At 37.7% G+C, this 20863-nt stretch overlaps 1 protein-coding gene across 2 annotated transcripts in view; it reads right to left on the minus strand.

The window, feature by feature from the left end:
• prkd2 (protein kinase D2) overlaps positions 1-20060 on the minus strand; it is a 52768-nt gene extending 32708 nt beyond the window's left edge. The window contains exon 1 of one of the 2 annotated variants that reach the window (XM_015377265.1): positions 19272-19595. In XM_015377265.1, the coding sequence (XP_015232751.1) occupies positions 19272-19595 (324 nt within the window). Of the gene's footprint in view, positions 1-19271 lie in introns of both variants that reach the window. The other variant, XM_015377266.1, reaches the window with a different exon arrangement.
• Positions 20061-20863: the final 803 nt, after the last annotated feature.

Consider the following 20863-nt stretch of genomic DNA (forward strand, 5'->3'; position numbering starts at 1 on the left):
CCGTCGATCATAGACAACAGTTGAAAAACAGGATTAAGCCAGAAAAACATGAAAAAAGAAAGTGTTCCAACAACACCATGTTAATTTGAACTGGTGACATAAGGTCCCAAATAAGTCAGGGGGTCCTGGGAGTGAGCTGACTCCATAAAAGATAAGAAGCTCATTTTGGAAGTGGAAAAATCACATCATTTGCATGACACCGAACAACGTATCATGCCAAACAACAAAAAGGAGAAGGAAAGGAACAAGATATCGGTTTCATTGGATAAGTTGGTGAATTTGACCTGATTAGTATCATATAAAATAGTGTGGCTGTTCTGTTTTCAGGTCCAATTCCATCGGTTGTTGTCAGATGTATTAATGTATATCCTGAAACATATCCTGTGTAAATCGCACTACAGCACAATTTGCAATGGATGATAGAATTTAGTTAGTGTGGGTTAAGGTTTTGTCTTAAAAGTTAAACTGTTGTCGTAGCAAGGCAATTGCCGTGTTATATAACTTAAAAAGCCTACCCATGGATACAAAAAGACATGGTCGAGGCTCCTTTCTATAGCCAGCTAACATTTCTTTGGTGTTAGAGAGATTAATGAACACTACTACCAGCCATTAAACCTCTTCTAAGCAGAGCCACGGTCAGAATCCATCATGCAGAGACACAGTCACAATATCATCAGCAAACCCTATGATTCGGCTGCCCTCATTTTGACTCTCACGCCTATTAGTGTAGAAAATGAATAAAAGTATTGAAAGGAAACAGCTCTGAGGGGAACCGGTGAAAGATAAAAGTACATCAGATAAAACAGCATTAACCTTTCCCCCCTCTGGGGTCTATTTGTTAGAAAATCAATTACACAGCTAACTAAATCCCAGTCAATGTGATGACAGATTATGAGACTAGCAGCTAAAATGTGGGGCTTTGCAAAGTTAAAAGAGGAGGAAAAGTCTATAAGAAATTGTTTGTTTCTCTCTATGACTATCTGAAAAATCTAAAGCCAGATTAAGTAGGGTGCAAAATGTTTAAAAATGTGCTCTCAAGATTTAATAATCATATTTTTATTAAACCACAATCCCAATTAGAGGGATTGAACCAGAGACATAGTTTGATAGTGGCTATAATAAATAGTTAATGGTTTATATACATAAATGTCATCTATTGATAATTAAGTTCTGTTAAAAGGCTGAGGCAGGTTGTGGTTAGAGCAAGCAGGAACCCAAAGAGACCAGGTGTGCATGGAGAGAGCCAACATAATCAGGTTGAGATTCTTGACCTGCCAGTTTCTACATGATGGAGGTAATTGTTTAAACATATTGCTTGCATATTTGCACACAGAAAAATCGCTATAGCCCTTATTATATAAAGACATAATGCAGTAATACATTCAAACAACACATGGTGACTGAGCAGTTACACAAAATATGTGTAAAAAAGCCTTTGTAGCACAACAGGTAAAAACTTTGCCTGCACATTTGCATCAGTTAAGCGCAGGTAGATTTGTTGTAAGAAATGTGGACTCAAGTTCCACTTCAGTAAGGTTGATGTTTAAAAAAAGGGGAAGGGAAAGGAAGAGATAGATTTATGTAGCATAGTTAGATTTAAATGTAAAATGGGGATTATCCTGTATAGCTATTCTGCCACCTTTTTTTACATCATTATTCTCTCTGCATAATGTTTTTTTAGCGAAAGACTGCATTGACTGGCCCCTTTAGACAACATCTTTAAACAGCAATACGATCATAATGACATAACATCATCCTGCATCAACCTGCTCCTTTTTCAATAACATGAAAAAGCCCACTAAATCACAAATTGACCATTGCAACCTTTCACAAAACCAGCACAACTGTCACAGACTTCGAAGCTGTAAAAAAGGGTTTTGATTTTTCATGTTTTATTCTCATATTGATTTCAATTATAGTTAAATTTTTAACATAACTAACAAAAAAAATTAAGTGCAGCTGGTGTTCATTAGTCTAACAGCTGCAGCGTAGAAACTGTTTCTGAGCCTGGAGGTCTTGCTCTGGATGCTGCTCTTATGCATTACTGAATCAGATTCCAGTCTGTGAAGGCCTTAAATATATGAATACAAAGGATAATATTTTTGTAGTATAACTTTAGCTAAATGTGTAAAATCATTAAATCAATTTTATATTAATTTCATTTAAATCACCATAAAAATAGTATTTAATTTAAAAAAACAACAAATGTTACAACGTCTTCAATAAAAAAGTTCAAGCAAAGATTAATAGCTAATTACCTTTTTTCTGATGTATACCAAATTACATCCATTATTAACAGCTATTAGGTGCCTGTGGTAGGTTTATAAAGTTAACACAAATGAAGAAGTTTAAATTCTTTTTTTAAGACATTCATTGTGAGATTCCATTCCTTTAGAATGTACTAAATGAATGGAGTTAATTAAAAAATGAATAATTCAGTAACTGTGATTATGATGGTTTCCCATAACTGAGCAGAATTAGAACCCAAACTAATTGCACATAAAGACATGGCAGAAGCAGCCACCAACAGCATGGAAGAACTATGATAAGCAGACTGTACTGGGTACTGTAAAAAATCTGTAATGCATTGAGGTGAAAAAATATAACAAGAACACCAAAACACACATGCACCACTTTAAATAAGGCATTCATGGAAAACATGCAGTGCACTGAGTATTAATTAATTGCTGTTTAGTCTAATATGTTAGCATGTTAAAATTCAATTACTTGGATGGCCAATTCTTTTTTTTTTTTTTATGTTGTGCTGTTATATACTATATTACACATCTTTTTCTGTTGGGTTAAATTCAATGTAAAACAACAACAACATGTTGCATCTATAAATAAAGCAAAGTTAAACTTACAAAAGTATTTCTTTTAATGCAGGAGGTTAATTATAATAGGGATATTTTAAATAATTAAAACAAAGACTTTTTTTTTTTTTTTTATATTTCCAGGTTTAGTAGTTAAGAAGTTTTTGAACTTTCATTCAAAGCCCATGTGTGATGTTAGAAGGACAGACTGCTCTAATTTGGGCCCAAAATTTAAATATGAAATAATTTTCCTGTAAAATCTATGTCTGTATGGAAACATATCAAGTCATGTGTCAAATACGTGTTTGGCAAATCTTAAAAAAAATACTTTTTTGTATAAAAAGGTGCGAAAAAGACGTAACACCATAAAAATTAAGCATTTATTTAAACAGAAACAAAGACTATTTATAAAGGGACCATTCATAGCTTGAAGGCAAAAACCGACATAAATAAAACATGGAAAACCGTAGTAAAGTCTGTCAAAAGAGCAGTGTGGGGTTTAGAGTGTATGGAGAAAGCTTAATCTTGAGCAGGAGAGCAGGTTACAATGCATCTCATTCTACCCCATGCAGCAAGGAGGATGAGGAGGTAACATGAGAGCCTTAAGCAGGTTAGAGAGGGGCTGTTCATGCTCTGAAGCAGCCTTTGTTGGAGGCAGCTCCTCGCTCCATAAACCCCCACCATGTTTTTCCTTGGCCTGGTTCTACATACAGTAGGTAAGCCGATAGGAACATTGGACTTGGTCCACCTTGTTTGCAACGAACAAACAACTGATTCAAGAGTGAGAACATGGAAAACAAAGCTCATAACATGTTTTGGTGACAGTGAGGTAGAAACATTAAATTGGATGGAAAGAAAACAAATTTGTTTCTAGCCTATAATTTTTATAGTTTCTGCATTCTTTTACATTTTATAATTATGACAGAAGTGGATTTTTTTACTTGTTTGTTCTGCGTAGTCCTTGTAAAACACACCAGGCCATCCAACATCTTGATTACAGGTCTTTGTCTGTCTAAACTGTCATAAAATGCATCTGTATATTGCAACCTCTGTATTCTGATCTACACAGATCTACATGGCTTACCGTAATTTTCATATAAACCTTTCTTGGCACATAATATAATTTTGATTCATGATTGCTTCAGTGCTTGGCATTCCTGATTTGGCAATTTTGCTCAGGCTAAAATGCCAAAGAAGGATAATGTGTCATTTAATCTATTGATAAATACACTAAAGGTAAGTCAATGAGTTATAAAGCAAGCTTTGGACTTTGTTAAGAAAATGATCCATAAATGGAAAAAAGTATGGTACAAATTAAAACATGACTGACATGGTTAAAGTCAACAGATTCAGGAAGCACAGAGAAGCAGCTCAGGTGGAAGAATATGTAAAACTACATTACTTTTAATGGTGCTGTCCAGAAAACAAAGGAAAACAAAAATCTTTTTTAGAACGTATTACCTTTGTTTAATATTGGATAGAGGTCTAACTTCTATCAACACAACCACTATAAGCACATAAATACACAAAACTGTTGAAAGGAACTGAACCTACAGCAACTTCAAACTTAATTTGAACCGGTGAGCTTAAGAATCTTGAGAGATCTTAAGAATATTTGTCAGCAAGATTTAAGTATCTTTTTTTGCTTGATTTTTCTATGAAGGACTTGCTTGGTTTCTTTTGCACCTGAAAGTAGCACAGAAATTGATTTCCCAACACCAATTTACTGTCTTGTTTGGGTAGTTAGGTTTCTGGATTAAGAGTTGTCTTTTGGTTTCTCAGTAGCTTCATCTTTTAGTCAGGAAATTCTGCCCCTCTCCCTTTTGTGTTTTCTGTGGTCATTGTTTACGTCCTATTAGACAGTTGTGGTTCTACGTTTGACAGAAAGGCTGTTAATAACAGCACCCCCAGCAGTTTCTGGACTTTAGGATTAGGCCCACTTTGGTTATGCAGTATGACAAAAAATATTGTACATTACATTACATACATACATGCATGGATGCATGCATTTATTCATGCATCATTCCATGCATCCATACATCCATTCATCCATCCATACGTCCATCCATACATCTGTCAAAAAATCAATGAATCCATCTATCCATCCATCCATCCATCCATCCATCCATACATACATACATAAATGACTATCACTCAAAAAAATGAGGACACTATGCAGCATTTTGAATGGCCTAGTCAAAGTCAAAGTTAAAATCTAATTGAAATGAATTTGGCATAAGATCAAACAAACCAATAATGTTCATAAACTATCAAATGTAACTGAATTAAATTCATTCTGCACAGTTTCTCCACAGTGCTGTAAAAAACTAATCAGTAATGATCACAAACATTTGACAACAGCTACTGCCCAGAATGGTGCAACTACTTATTAGGTTTAGGAGAGTATTACTTTTTTTTTTTTTGCATGGGGCAACCTTTGTTGAGAAGGTTTAAGGTTTAATCACTAATGGGTAAAACGTGTAATAAAATAGTAACACCAAACTTGTGACAAGAGTTAAAAAATAGCATTGTAAATAATTGCTGAACTCTACATGTCTCTGCATCAGATATAAATAGTCCGATCGACTGTTACCACTGCATTACATACTGATCCTCCTAGTATGGATTCATCCTCCAACTCTAAAAAGACAGGACCAAAGAGAAATGCGCTCACAAACAGAGGGGGCTGTTAGCACATTCTCAACTGCCTTAAATGCCATGGGCATACAAACACACAAAGCTGCATGCTGAGGGCCACAGAAGGCCACATTACTTCTCCCTGAGTCATCTGCACCTCTTTTTATGCCCCCCCTTTCCAAATCCTTTTTTTTTTTTTTTTTTTTTCGCCTACTTTCCTCACCTCATGAATTTCATGGTTTTGGTTAGCAATTACAAATAGTGGGAAAAAGGCCTAAAGCTTATACAGAGTCCTGGTCATATGACAAACATTTGGTCAAATCCAGCTAGAAGAGCTCCAGTATGTTCAGCTGTTAAAAATACACCAAATTAGATGAATAACTGAACGTTTCTTCTCAAAAGATGCCTTTCTGAGGATTCTACTACTTACTTAATCATTCTCCTTCCTCTGCCATTGGAATAACTTTTGTAAAACTTTCACAAAAAAATATGTGTGTATAGCTTGACCTACCGCTGCCTAATTGGGTTCATACCTAATCTTAACACAATCAAGCAGAAAACAGTATTTTTTAATGCCTGTGTAAATTCTCAGTCTTCCGGGTCAAAAAACATGTTAAATTTGGAGGCAACCATACTTTTGCTCAGCTCTTTCTGAAGATGCTTTGACACCAATCCAGGAGTGTTTGTCAATTGTGTGGGTTTGCACCAGAGACACTATTTTCTAATTTATACTACTTTAGAGTGCAGCTGCCGTCAGTAAAAACCTCGTAAAAGTTTATCCATATTTTGGAATTTCAAAGGTTTGAGAAGTCTCAATGAAAAACCATATCCTCTGGTAAGAAAAACAAAAATGTAAATGTTACTTTTTATAAGGTTATTTTTTTTCTTTTCTTTAAACTACTGTTTGGTAGCTGGAGCATTGAAGATTTGTTACTACGACCTACAGTATTTTGGGGCTTAAAGGTCCCATAATATGCAGAATTCACTGTATAAACATTTTGTAACATATATATGTCTGTGTATGACATTCACAAATGAAAATACCTTTCCCCTCTTTCTCTGCCTTTCTCCACCTCTTAGCTAATGTGTGCTCAAAATTATCTGTTTGAAAATCTTTCCCTTTATGATGTCATAAGGGGCAATAAGCTGTCCAGAGCGGTCTGCAGCATTCTATCGGTCAAGCTCTGACGTCCATCTTATGTATTATTCCATGCTCATAGGCCGTCTTTATGAACTCTGACCTTGTTGTCATGGTTGCGGCGGGTTGTGGTGTCACGGCCTTCGGGATGACAGGGGGAAGCCAAAACAGCTCATCAAAAGGAGAGCTGAATAAGGAGATTTTTGGTGAAGCCGGTCTGCCTAATCTGAGAGGAATTTTCCTGCACAGACGACAAATACATGCTCTGCGGGCCTCATTGTTAAAATTTTTTATTTTAAAATTTGGAATAATTTGGGGCCTAGCATAACACATAACACTCATTGAAACACCTAACACCCATGATGAAAAAAAAAAAAAACTGACTGGATTGGTCCAGTCTATATCAACCCAAAAGGAAAGTATCAACTAAGCTGCCTACCTTATTAAAACTTTTAAATTTCTTTCAACTTCGGCTTATCTATAAGGCCTCCAAACTGTACTGTCTGACTGTCTTAACACTAGCTCAGGCAAGTCAAACGAGAAAAATAGTTTTGGATGAACTATTGAGTTTGCTTTTTTCCCATATCCCCTCATACTGTATCTGTTCCCTGTATTCAGTCATCTACGAAAACACATGTCTGCTGCTGACCAACCAAACCCATCCTGTCAACCCTCACACTGACCCTATTGTCTGCCGCCTTCCTAAAACCCCCATTATAACACATATTTTAAACATTCTAGATCACAAAGGTAAATGGTTTCAGGCACCGCACTTTCTAAAGGTGTCTTGTTTTTCTTAAGGTGTGTCGTCCTTGTATATTAAAGGGGTCTTCTTTTGTAAACTCTAGGATCTACCCTTTTTGTAATTGCACTAAATAATAAGCTGAATTAAGATTATATAAACAATAAAGACACAGGGTCTAAGAACCCTAAACATCACGATTGCTTATAAGTCACTAATTTCAAAGGAAGGGCGTATGAGTTGGGTTTGCTTGCTAATGAAGTGTATTTTTCATCCTTAAGAAACAGTGGTAGCTGCTTCTCTCTGAAACAGGGGGCGCTGATTGGTGTTAATCAAATCCAAACTTCATGTATTGCATTAACAAATGTTGAAACACATAAAACACATCACTACTATGGGTGAAAAGAGCTAAATAGTTATTCTGAAGTGCTCTAAAATAATAAACTCCAGAAACCACGGCAAGAGTTAAGCATCAGCACAAGATAACTGATTGAATGAAAGAAAACCTCCTGGCTGTCTGGCCACTGTCAAAAGTCCTTAAGTATGTTTGATAATCAGCATCGAGCAGCCATCTTTACGACCCCTCCTAAGAGGTTTCGCCTCACTGGAAGTGACATATTTTGGTGTATTATCCAATCAGAGCTCTACTTTTTCATTGCCTGCCTCAATAGGCTGAGGCTCAAACCTCAACAGGGATTCCTTACCGGCAGAAATTGCATCTGTGAGTGAAATAAACAGCTGATTAATGTGATACATACTCATGAAATCAGGCGTATTTTACGTATATTTAATGCAGTTTAATGACTACATTTATGAAGTTTGAAAATGCATATTTTAATGATAATTTTAATAAATTTACAGGGGAGGTTTAGCATCCTTAGTATTCAATGAAAAATTGCCTCTGTTAAGAACCAACATGCTAACTTTAATCCATCTTTCAGTTAACTCCATGATACTCAAACACTCCATAGCAAAGGCCACTAGATGCTGCTTAACTCTGCTCACGGGTTTCCAATTGGAATACAGCACCAAACCATTTTCACCATTACTAATTGTGGGATTAGTATCATAAGATTTCCTTTGCTTACAAAAACAGAAGGAATGCAACTGGGCTGTGAAGAAAATAAGCCCTTAAAAGACATAAAGCTCAAAGAAAGTCCTGTTCTACAACAAAAACGTCATTTCAAAATGTTTTTTCTACTATGTATGATGGTTCACATTAATGCAGACTGGGGACAAATGGAATGTTATCTCTATGCGTGCTACTTTCAAAATGCAATCTCAGTCCCCAATCTAGTTTCAAACACTTATCTTCATCTACCATCCCTGTTCTCTCAGGGAGTCTGACTAACACCCCTGTCTCTGCATTCCCTGTAGGAAAGTGTGATTTGAATACTCAAATGTCCTGGTGTTTTCAATGACTTTGCCCCCACTGCCAACAGCTAGGAGACACCAAGCACGGTCGGTCATGCAAAGCTGTTCCGCTACCATGCAAATCATCAAGAGAGGGAACCGACACACTCCCACACACTAACCCACACACAGACAGAGGGAGACACTCACACGCCTGGGCTTGCAGAACAGGTGCATGTTGCTGTCATCCTCAACATTTAAAATGTGGTCAGTTTATATAATGGCAGTGCAATTTTAGTTGATAAAATAATAATGGCTTTAAGTTGCTGTTTGCTAGGTGAACAGATGTATTATCACATCTGCAGTTTGTTCTTGCTTCTGCATAAGCACCTTTCCAAGTCATGCATATTGACTGACTTAGAGGATTTAAGGTTTGAAGATTAAGTTTGCATAAACATGTGTTCTTATAAAAGGAGTATTTTAAAAACATACATATTTGGTTGGTTTTCAGATAAATACGCTTCCAGCTTGTTGCTTAGATCAATATAATCCATTATGCTCATCTAAGTATTGCAAATGAAATTCCTTTCAACCCATTTAAAAAATACTTGATTCTAAAGGGAGGGGAAATGTTTTAGTAGCTTTTTTATGAGTTGATGTATATGTACAGGCAATAAACACAGATTTTTTTTTAAACGTCATTGTTTCCATAGTCTTTACTAGGAAATAATTGGCCAAGTGTTGAATTACAGTGTGAAAAACACGTTTACGAGGGAGTGTGGTAAACAGGAGGTAGTGTGAGTGATCCCAACCCCAGCACCGAGCCTCTTCTCTAGGGAGTGAGATAAAGAAACAGCAACTTCCAAAACGGAGGTGGAAACAATGGTTAGAACAGAGGCTGGGTGTGGGGGCATGGGGTTGGTTTAATCACAGCTGCAAGTCTGTTTATGTCTGGAAGGCGTAGAGTGTTTCTGTTTAGCTACTTAGATTGCTTTGTGTTTGTTCAAATCAATCATAATTTCCTTTGTTGTATCACAACATACCAAAAAAAAAACCTAAACTTTGATGGAATTTTACAGTGACATGTGAATGCTTTACTTCGTACAGTATTTTTGCGTCATTGGTCAAACAAAGTCTGGCTGGATCCTGGCTGCCTGTTTAAAGTGCAACATAACTCAGCGCAGGTTAGCTCGCAGTCATGTTTGACAATCCGGTAAGGTGACAAGGCGAACAGTGAAAGGGCCCTGACAGGTTCTCACAGGCTTACGTAGACACAGACGCACTTCACCCACACATTGACATCAACCAGAATTTCTATGCAAGAACAAAATGACGTAAGGAACATGTCGGGGTTGTCAGAAAAGGAAAAAACGCCACGCCTTCTGACAAACAAGGTGAAGGTAGAAGATATGAACTGAACTGCATTTCGATTTTGACAAACCATGGTCATTGTTTTTCTCTAGTGCCCAGAGAATCCATACAGCATTTTAAACTGGATACATACTGGATACTTTTATACCTGACATTACATTTCAAACCTGAAACTAGAGTTTTCCAATGGAACTTTATTTAACAGACCAACCCAAAGTAATATGGGTGAAGGAAAATATGCATTTGCCACATGCATACCACATTTATATGGACAACATAAGCCATGTGTTCCGCAAATCTGGCCTAGTTGGAAGCGGAGCTAGAAATAAGAAGTCCCATTTGCTGTTTTCTAGGTCGACAACACAGAAAAAACACAGAATAGGAAAAATCACAATAAGAAGTTCTTGACAGAGGAGACAGAAATTTAACATTTTGTCCTACAGAAAAAGGCTGTGTATGGCTGAGAAATCACCATAGTGAAACATGGTAGTGAGAGAATCATGATGTGGGGATGTTTTTTTAGCAAGAATAAATCTCAAAAAATTGTGTTTCCAGCAAAATGGAAAAGACAACCTCATGACTTAAGTGGCTGAATACGAAGGCATGCCACACTTTACGTTGTAGTTTATTTTCTATTTTTCTTTTATAAAAATTTTTTGTTGTGCTAACATGAGAAAGGTTGGAAAAGTACACGATTGCTTCTCCAAGGCAACCTGTTTCTTATGGCTTAAACAAGAACAGACATTACTATGAAACACTCAACATCTGTCTACTTTTACTGGTGTTTAGAAGATGGTGAATAAATAACAGAACATATTGGGAGTTAGGAACAAAGAAGCACAAGAAAAAAGATGTATAAAAAGTGGATATTTAATAAATCAAGGAGGAAAGATGGGCCAAAGTGTGTAAAGAGGTTGTTTTAAGTGGAGCAAACAGATGAAAAGACAAGGAGAGGAAAAGCAAGAAAGTTGTGAAAGATGAGGAGTGAAATACGGAGGAGGAAGAAGTGTGGTGTTCTGTCTTGATTACCTTTAAGAAAGGAAAGAAAATGTGAAATATATAACAAGACGAACAAGATGGAAAAATAAGGAAAACAAATGTCCATCAAAATAAGTGGGGGCTCACAAAGGGCCTGCCGAGGAAGGGATGCTGCATGAAAGCCTCATTATTGTTGAATGAAGACAGACCTCTGTTTCCCAGGCTTCACTAACAAATGGATCAAGAGTGAGTGGGGGCTTAGGAGGCAGCTGGGGGCTGTAGGGAAGCCAAAATAGATTCTAGTCAATACTTTTGCCAGGTGAAGAGGTAACCTGGTCTTTTAAAAGCTTTTAGTTATTAAAGACAAAAGTAGAGGAAAGCAGTAAGATTGGGAGACTAAAAAAAAAATAAAAATAACAGCAACAAGGAGTGTGGCTCCTTGCCTGAGGAGTGAATGGAAAAAGTGTCAATGGAACAGTAGAAGGGATCCTGTGAATAAACAGAGCAGATGACTCACCCTTTTTAGGATGGCCGAGATGACCACGGGGTGGGGGTGCACGCACCCAACTACCTTTCAAAACCCTTCGAGTGTAGGCATTCATGCATGAAAGCTCACAGCCTAGCTCCTGTGTTGCTCTTAGTTAGCCAAGCCAGGACAAACCGTGCATTGTTCAACTTTCCCAACTAAAGCTGCAGCTCCAAACAGGGCAGGAGTTTTGTATTTAGGGGATTTTGGAAGATTGTTGACCGCATGTGTGCATGACTGGAATAAAGAGCTTTGGAAATAGTCAGGCTCTATACATTGTCTTTGTTTTCAGAGAGGGTATTTATATTTTTCCATAAAAATGAAGACAAGAATTCATTAATCAGATGTGAAGATAGTGACTGTTTTGGACCAAATACCTTGGAACTACATCATTCCAGTGAACTGCAAGACTACAAGAAATACAGCCTTCCAGTATCATCTGGACTGCAAGAAATAAAGTCTGCCTTTGGGGAAGGCTCATCAAGGCAGACCTTCTCTTTTTCCAGCAGTTTTGCGAGTCAAAGAAATGCCAGCTAACGTCTCTTTCATGTTCTTACACTGTATGTCCCAACGCTCTGATGTGATCTACCTGCTCACACAGCAGGTCCAAAAACCCAATGTCGGACTCAGCGCCAAGAGATGGTGGTGGTCATACTTGTCAATCTGGAAGAAGAAAACCCTCCTTGTTTGCACATGCTCAGTGCTCAGGGTTCTGGTAAATTGGCTCGTAGACGCTTATAGCTATGCTTCAACAGCAAGATTTGCCCAGGAACACCTCACGAGGGCCAACTGAATTTCAAACATGTTTGATTTTTCTCCCGACCTTACGATACCTGATTGGAAGGTGGTCGCAAGAGGCTGATGCCCCTCGTTACCCCCTGTATACTACACGATGCAGGACACACGATGAGGCTGAAACTCGGCCCGATCGAAAAAATTCTCACACAACTGGAGAATCAGCTCAAAAATGGCAAAAAAATCGTACAGTGAATGCCTGCCACTACACTACCCTTCTGAAACTGATCCCTGCAGAGTTCCGACCGATTTGGATCAGTTAACCATGCTTAGCTTGGTTCTTACGACCACTTACACATCACGCTAGCGTGGTTCCATGCCTCCTATCGGCGGTCCACCATACTACAGCCCTAAATGCGGAAATTATGCAAAGAAAAATGGCAGTGTCCATAACATTGAGGAACTTATGTGCCTGGATAGCGTGCTCCACCCAAATTTCAATGAGAGCCTCTGTCTCTGCATCATCCAAGGTCGCACCATGCTTTTTTTATGCCATATATTGTTAATAGGCTAAGAAGAAGTTCATGTTGTGAACAGGTGAAGAGATCTGTGAATTGCAAAGCTGGACACGGTGAAAAACCCACAAAATGACTCAAATGACTAAATAGGAGATGATGCAGGCTACTCATGCGCTCATCAGAGAACCGAGCCACAAGCGAACTGTGCCGAGCCCTACTGTTGAACTAGTACTACATTTTGCAAGGTTCAGTTGTGTCCTGCACGGTCCAGTTCAGTTTTGTTCCAATTACACTCGACAGTTATCTCGGTTACCGTGCTTGGACCATTCTCGGAATGGTTTCAAATGGATAGCGTAAATGGGGATATAGACTGAACTTCCATTAATTCAAGAAATACAGCCTTCCACAGAAGTCTATGCTCATTTTCTTTGCTTCCATTTTCAATTCTGCCCTTTGTATTTCTACCACTAATCCCCAAAAAAGGACAGGTCCAAACTAAAATAAACAATTAGGTCTGCAGAGAGGCTCATAAAGGCAGACCTTCTCTCCTTCCAGCAGTTGTGCGAGTCAAAGAAGTGCAAGCTAACATTTCTGCAATCCCTACATACTCTGCATATACATTGTTTAAACCTAAATATTTAGTATCTTTATTTATCTATTTTATTATTCATTGAAAGTATAATTAGGTTTTTTTTAGTGCACCAGCCTGGATGAAAAAGCTGTTAAGTGCAGAGGGCAAGCACAGAGACAGAGGTTGGACCTTTGAAAAAAAAAAGAAATCCAAGGTTTCCCTCTCACAGACCACAGCTACTTGTTGGATATGTTGCATGTAAACTGAATGTCAATGTATTCTGTTTAGCTAGTTTACAATACTTTAAACCAGGTAGACTTAACTCAGCTTTAATGTAACAAGCCAAGTGCCCAAATATACCCTTGGTGGTTAAGTTTAAACCTCCTGCATTTATTTGATTCGATGAAGACCACATAAATAGACCTACTGCATACAGGCTTTTCTTTCAAAATATCTAAGCAAACATGTTCCATTGGTTTACAGGAAGAAGAGTAGATGAAGGGGAAATCAGTGCTAAGAAACAAGTTTAAACAAATATGGACAGGCCGCCAGTCTTTTGCAGGGCAACACAGAGATACACAAATACAAACAACCATGCACACTCACACCTAAGGACAATTTAGAGAAGCTTTAGAGAACCCACGAATGCAGAGAGAGAACATGCAAACTCCATGCAGAAAGATCCTGGGCCAGGAATCGAACAGAGAACCTTCTTGCTGCAAGGCAACAGTGCTACCCACCACATCACCGCAGGGCCCATGTAGTTAGCAAATTGAATTGAAATCTAGAATAGCCTTATTTTTTTATTTTGTGCATTGATTCAGGCACACAGAGAATGACTCATGTTTTGAGGCGTCAGTGAACTCGATAGTTTGTGAAAACAATCTCATTAAGCTGTGAAGGTGCATTTCTCGGAACGCCAGGTATGTCACTTACTGCAGCTTTAAAACTGAATGTCTGACTGTAGAAATGTTTAAATATGGTCGTTTTCATTATAAACGCATTACATGACCAACTGGATAAATCAGAAATGGACATATCTCTGACATGAAAGAAAAAACATAGAAGATATTTCCACTGCAAAGAGCAGATGACACTAAATCATGACCTACAAACATTTGTGTTGTCATGGACACGGTGACAGCATTCTGACTGTTTACAATCACTTCTCTGATATTCAGAGTCTCACTCTTCTTAAAAACAACAGTGAGNTCACTTCTCTGATATTCAGAGTCTCACTCTTCTTAAAAACAACAGTGAGTCTCTTTAAGTGAGAAAAAAAAAACAGGAGGAGGAGCAGGCCCATTTGGCATTTACCATAATGGATCTATTATCAGGAACTCCATTAGTTAAGTTTTCATAATCAGACAATCGTCAGACCTACCTGACTGCTAATTTAAAAGGTTTTTCCAGAAACCTAGAGGAATGTTCTTGGGGAACTAGTTCATTTAGCCCAAGGTTATATGAGTTTTAACTGTCAGGATGACAAACTTTGTATTACTGGAATGGTTATACGAGAATTCAGGTCAATGTTGTATTTTGACATTGATTCTCTCTGATTCCTGAGTCGGAACATTTTTGCATGTTAAAACCAAACACATCTTGTATTCTTCAACATCTTGTAAATTGCAGGTTATGTAGAATAATAAAGAGCTGACAGCATCATCTTTTCCCAGCTGTTTAATAGAAGCAAGGCAATTGCTATAAAGACATGCAGCTTGAGTCCAACAAATGTATCCCTAAAACTTATTTTCCTGTTGCACAGTCATATGCAGAACAGTGATGTGAATGTTAGACAGCTATACTTTATGCTTTTACATCCAAATTTGAAAAAGCCTCACACTTAGAATTGTAAAATGATTTAAGGCTTTTGAATAGAATTAACCCCTATTGTGCTCTTCCTAATTTGCTCACTCCCATTCCATATGACAGTGAGGCAGAAAAGCTTTCAGTAATTTTGTGAATGTTTTAAGCCTGCCACCCTCCTCTACTTTCCTTTAGATAATTCACATGAAAGCTGTGCAATAAATAACACCACATTTACTATATTATTTTTCACTTTTGGTTGATCAAGAGGTTTCAAGAAACTACACTCTGAGCAGGGCTGCATGAGGACTCATATTAACAGGTACATTTGCAGTATTCTGCCACCAGCCTGGATTCTGCTCATCATTAGTAGGTAATCGTAGAATAATTCATAATTACTTTCAGCTGTATTTTCTATGAAAATCTAGATTAAATTCAATATAAAGCTCTGTTTGAATGGGACACTGAAACAGGCTTGTAATTTGATGTTAGATACGTCATCAGAGGCTTTGTTCAGGAACCACAAACTTTTGCTATCCTCCCTTTTAAAGCTCTTATCAGGCCCAAAATGACTTTACATCGGGGTCAGTAATGTTCTTCACCCCCACCTACCTACAGCCTGCCCTTTGTGGCTTCATTTATTCCTGACAGATGTTGGACATGGAGTGGAGTTGCTGAAGTATTTCCACACCAGTCATCCAACACCATGATTGTCACTCTTTTCTAATCCAGCTTCAGTGATGCCGACACGTTCCAATAAACTTTGACGGCAGCTTATGTTTCAGCACTACATCCTAACACAAATGGCATTAGACTAACTTTTTTGTTTTTTTGTTTTTCTCAGTAATTTTTTACTTGGTCTAAACCAACATTAATTTCTTTAATAGTTTTCAATCCAAGACCTGATTGTGAACAGGATAGATTTGGAACCGGATAATCAAACATCTAAATGCAGAAACTGAAAAAACAAGCATTTTTGAACCCTAATAAATAAGAAGAAATACCTAAAAACAACTTCTAATACTAACATTAATCTGTTATGGATAGATATTGTTTAAAAAACTTTTAAAAACTTGTTTTCAAAAATCTATTTTTGGCTCAACATTTCAAATCTTTTATCAATTTAGACAGTTTTTTTTTATGCAATCAACCAAAACAAAAATAAAAGGACATAATATGTTTGTTTGCTTTCTTTTTTTTATTTTGTACTTTTTTTTAGTGTACATAAAAATATGAAAGCATTAAGTGTGGATTTGTATTCAGCATCTCTGAGTCAATACTTCCTTTTTATTGGAACATTTTTAAAGCTAAAAGATATTAATTTATTTTTTTTTTTCTAGAACCTAGCATTTTTGCATACTATTCTCAACAAGAAAGTGTATGCTTTGTCAGAGTGGAAAGAAAAAGTCTGTTAATAAAATTTTTCCTTCTCGGATGCAGGCCCGGACTTTAACTAGGTCATTTAAAATAATGGTTATTTTCCTTATTCAAAAGCATCTATCTGGGTGTGATTAGTGTTGTCTACCAGTCATTCATCGCTTATTAACTCTAATAACGTTCCAAGTGCCTACTGCACCTTCTTTGAAATGTTTGAAGTGTTCCCTACATGCATTGTGGCTCTTCTGTCTTCTTCTTCTCATCTTTCTACAAAAACAGAGGGTTTGAGGACTGCATGCAAGTTGGTTCTCCAGTATTCCTACCGATTAGGTGACTTCTTTAAGCAATTGGTTGCACCAGACTTGACATGTGCTGCTTTGCGTTAATGTGTCATATAAACACACTGACATTTTTTTTTGCAATGTGACAAAATCAGGTAAAGCAGAGGTTGTGCCTTTACAGTATTAGGATAGATGTTTTAACGTTGCCTTTTTAGGTGGAGAGTAGCAGTGACGTATTGAAACAGACATTCAAACAATTTTAAAGCTGATGAGCGTTGGACATGAGATGATACACAGCTGTATGTTTAGACTCATTAACCGTAAGCAGAGGCACAGCCAGGTTCATCAAAGGCAAACGGCATTCTAACAAAGTATGTTGCACCAAAACAAAATAACTCATTAGCAAACCGGTTAGTGCTAGTTGGAGAGGACATCCACTGCTTCCTGGAAAATGCACATTTCTGGTGAGTTTAACAGAGCTGTACTGAACATGCTGACATAATCAGCAGATTATAACCTGCCAGCCTGACTTATAGATTAAAATGTGTGTCATCTACCCAACCTATCCTTTTTTATGCTGTTGGCACTGAAATAAAGAGCACATTTCCAATAATACATGTTGCTTCCTGTTGTTGAAAGGATGTTACAACCTGTCTGCTCGCCAACACTTGTCTCTGCATGTGTACTTTGAGGTTTTAACTTTTAACTAAATGACTATAATGACTGTATTCCTCAATAAACAGCTAGCAGTCCTTTAAAAGACCTTTTAGGGTTAGTTAACACTGGCAAAAAGCTAGCCTTTAAGCACAGTGCACAAAAGACAACATGGAGGTCACTGTTAGCCAGCTACCTTTGTTCAGAAACAAACTTTGGTGTGTTTTAAAATGTCATTCTGTTTTAAACACCAATATTGCCCAGGTTTTAAATATCAGGCTGTTTGTTGGAAAGGAAGTTGGAGGATGTGAGGATACCACTGGAAGTAAAAGAGACCCTCAGCATAACGCTGCCAGTGCCATGCCTTGCAAGTGGTTTATAGTGGTGGATTACTGCCAAAAAATGGTTTCAAAGTTTGAAAACAAAACATCTTGAATTCTCTGTATGTTACAGTATTGTTTTATAATAAAAGCCTTTTAATACTAAAATATTAATATTCTTGTCAGCTTACTAATAAAATATCTATGTTTAAACAGTGGCATATCCGTTGACATCTGGAACAGAATAACAATCTGCTTTTAAAAGTTAATAACTGACTGAATAACTAAATCAATGAAGCGTTCACCCTGGGGGGGCTAAGTGACGCTTGAAATGCAAAACATATGTTCAGAAAGTAAAAAAGGACTTTTTGTCAACAGAAGGTGGAGGAACTGAACCATATCAAACTTCTTCTTTATAGAATGCCCAATTAAAACACAAATAATGGTTCCTATCAAAAGAACATGTACATTTTTGGACATATAGATACATCTCAACAAAGGCTAGGCTATCATCAAAAAGTGTGTTTTAATAATTCAATTTAAAAACTTTTTATAGAGATTAATTTCAGAATGACACATTTCAAACCTTTGAACCATTTAATTAGATGATTCCAACTTACAGATAAAAAATGTAAAATATTAATAAATCTCTTTTTTTCTGTTCAGATGATAATTTTAGACAGTATCTATAAGGAGGCTAAGCAAAAAAGGCTAAGAAACAAGTACCATTCAGAAGGCTAAATAAAACTATGTTAGTGGAAAGTTGAGTGGAAGAAAGAAGTGTGGTGAAAAGCAAACAGGGAAAGATGCAGCTTTGATCCAGTGGATCAAGGTAGAATAAAAAAAGGGGGAGATCCTTTGGGGGAGATTCCCAAGATGGAGCTTCAAGAGACGTCACACATTGATGTATGAGGATAAGGATTACAACAGTCTCATTCCTTGGAGGGACAATAGCAGAAGCTCATCACCTCCTTTGCCCACTGCAGTTTGGTTTTATCAAAAACCCTTTAATACTATGCTTTGATAAATATAATTTAGGAGTTTCAGTTTTTGAACTAACATACCGAAGAAGATTAACTTTCAATTATATTTTTGTTGACTGAGAATCACTTGTATATCAGTTATTTCTAACAAAGTAGCAGTTCATATACAAATCATATATATAAGTAGCTATTTCCTGTACAGCACATGTGTGGCCCCATTAGTAAAAAGCTGGATGAAACCTGTCAAATACTCGCTCTGCTTGTCGAGTCACAGAGCCGACTTGAATGCACCATGTTTTTGTACGTTCTTCTGCAAAAAATGACTAATTGCTATAATGTGTGCAGAACGCTGCGTATTTTCACACTTTGGGGGTTTCTTAAAAATGACAAAAACAAATGAGGTTATTACACATCAATACGCCCTCACATTACAACTTCCCCGTCTTCTCCAGTCTTGCCTTGTCTTACCTTGGTGTCAACAATGGAGCAGGCAATTTGTTTCACATAAGCCAGATCAGCAGTCTGGGGCAAAAGAACAGATTCCCTGGTCAGACCAATCTGGATGATGAAGGAGACACCGGCTGGAGTAGGAACCATTGAGGGCATCATCCCACCAGGAATGTGTCCTGCTGTGAGGTCCATCACTGGAAAAGGAGTCTGAGGAGGCATAGAGGGCATGGATATAGGGGTCCCCTGCTGCATCACCGCTGAGCCGGGTGGAGAGGCCCCTATAGGAGGGAAGAACACCTGGGACATTGCCCCTGAGGGCATGCAGGGGCTCGCATTAGCCATTTGGAGTCCGTTGGTTGCCTGAAGCTCTCAGCATACACAGAGACAAGCACACACCCAGGTGCAGTGAGGGGTTCTAGAAAACCACACTCATTCAAACTGTTCTAGTGGGTGAGAGGAAATGTGGGTATCCACAAACTGAGCAGAGTCCCTGTTCCCCCCTGACTCCTCGTCCACCTCCTCCAGTGGATCAAGTGAGAAATCCTTATCCAGGAAGCAGTTTCAGCTCTTCTCATACGCTCATTTCATGTCGCCTGACTTCTCCAAGTCTTCAAGCATGTCAAGCATGAGAGAAGGAAAACCACACCGAAGAGAGGAGCAGCTGCCTTCTTGTCTGTTGTCCCACCACCACCTTCCTCCTTCAGCTCCGCTGCTCCAAAGATGTTGCTCTGCAGGGTAGAAAGTCCAAACTTGGTTGTGAAACTCCCCTAGCTGTGAGTGAGAGGAAGAGAAAGAGAGAGAGAGAAAAAAAAANCCTACCTGACTGCTAATTTAAAAGGTTTTTCCAGAAACCTAGAGGAATGTTCTTGGGGAACTAGTTCATTTAGCCCAAGGTTATATGAGTTTTAACTGTCAGGATGACAAACTTTGTATTACTGGAATGGTTATACGAGAATTCAGGTCAATGTTGTATTTTGACATTGATTCTCTCTGATTCCTGAGTCGGAACATTTTTGCATGTTAAAACCAAACACATCTTGTATTCTTCAACATCTTGTAAATTGCAGGTTATGTAGAATAATAAAGAGCTGACAGCATCATCTTTTCCCAGCTGTTTAATAGAAGCAAGGCAATTGCTATAAAGACATGCAGCTTGAGTCCAACAAATGTATCCCTAAAACTTATTTTCCTGTTGCACAGTCATATGCAGAACAGTGATGTGAATGTTAGACAGCTATACTTTATGCTTTTACATCCAAATTTGAAAAAGCCTCACACTTAGAATTGTAAAATGATTTAAGGCTTTTGAATAGAATTAACCCCTATTGTGCTCTTCCTAATTTGCTCACTCCCATTCCATATGACAGTGAGGCAGAAAAGCTTTCAGTAATTTTGTGAATGTTTTAAGCCTGCCACCCTCCTCTACTTTCCTTTAGATAATTCACATGAAAGCTGTGCAATAAATAACACCACATTTACTATATTATTTTTCACTTTTGGTTGATCAAGAGGTTTCAAGAAACTACACTCTGAGCAGGGCTGCATGAGGACTCATATTAACAGGTACATTTGCAGTATTCTGCCACCAGCCTGGATTCTGCTCATCATTA

This window comes from Cyprinodon variegatus, unplaced genomic scaffold (assembly GCF_000732505.1).
Source record: "Cyprinodon variegatus isolate N-32 unplaced genomic scaffold, C_variegatus-1.0 Scaffold150, whole genome shotgun sequence".
Taxonomy (NCBI): Eukaryota; Metazoa; Chordata; class Actinopteri; order Cyprinodontiformes; family Cyprinodontidae; genus Cyprinodon; species Cyprinodon variegatus.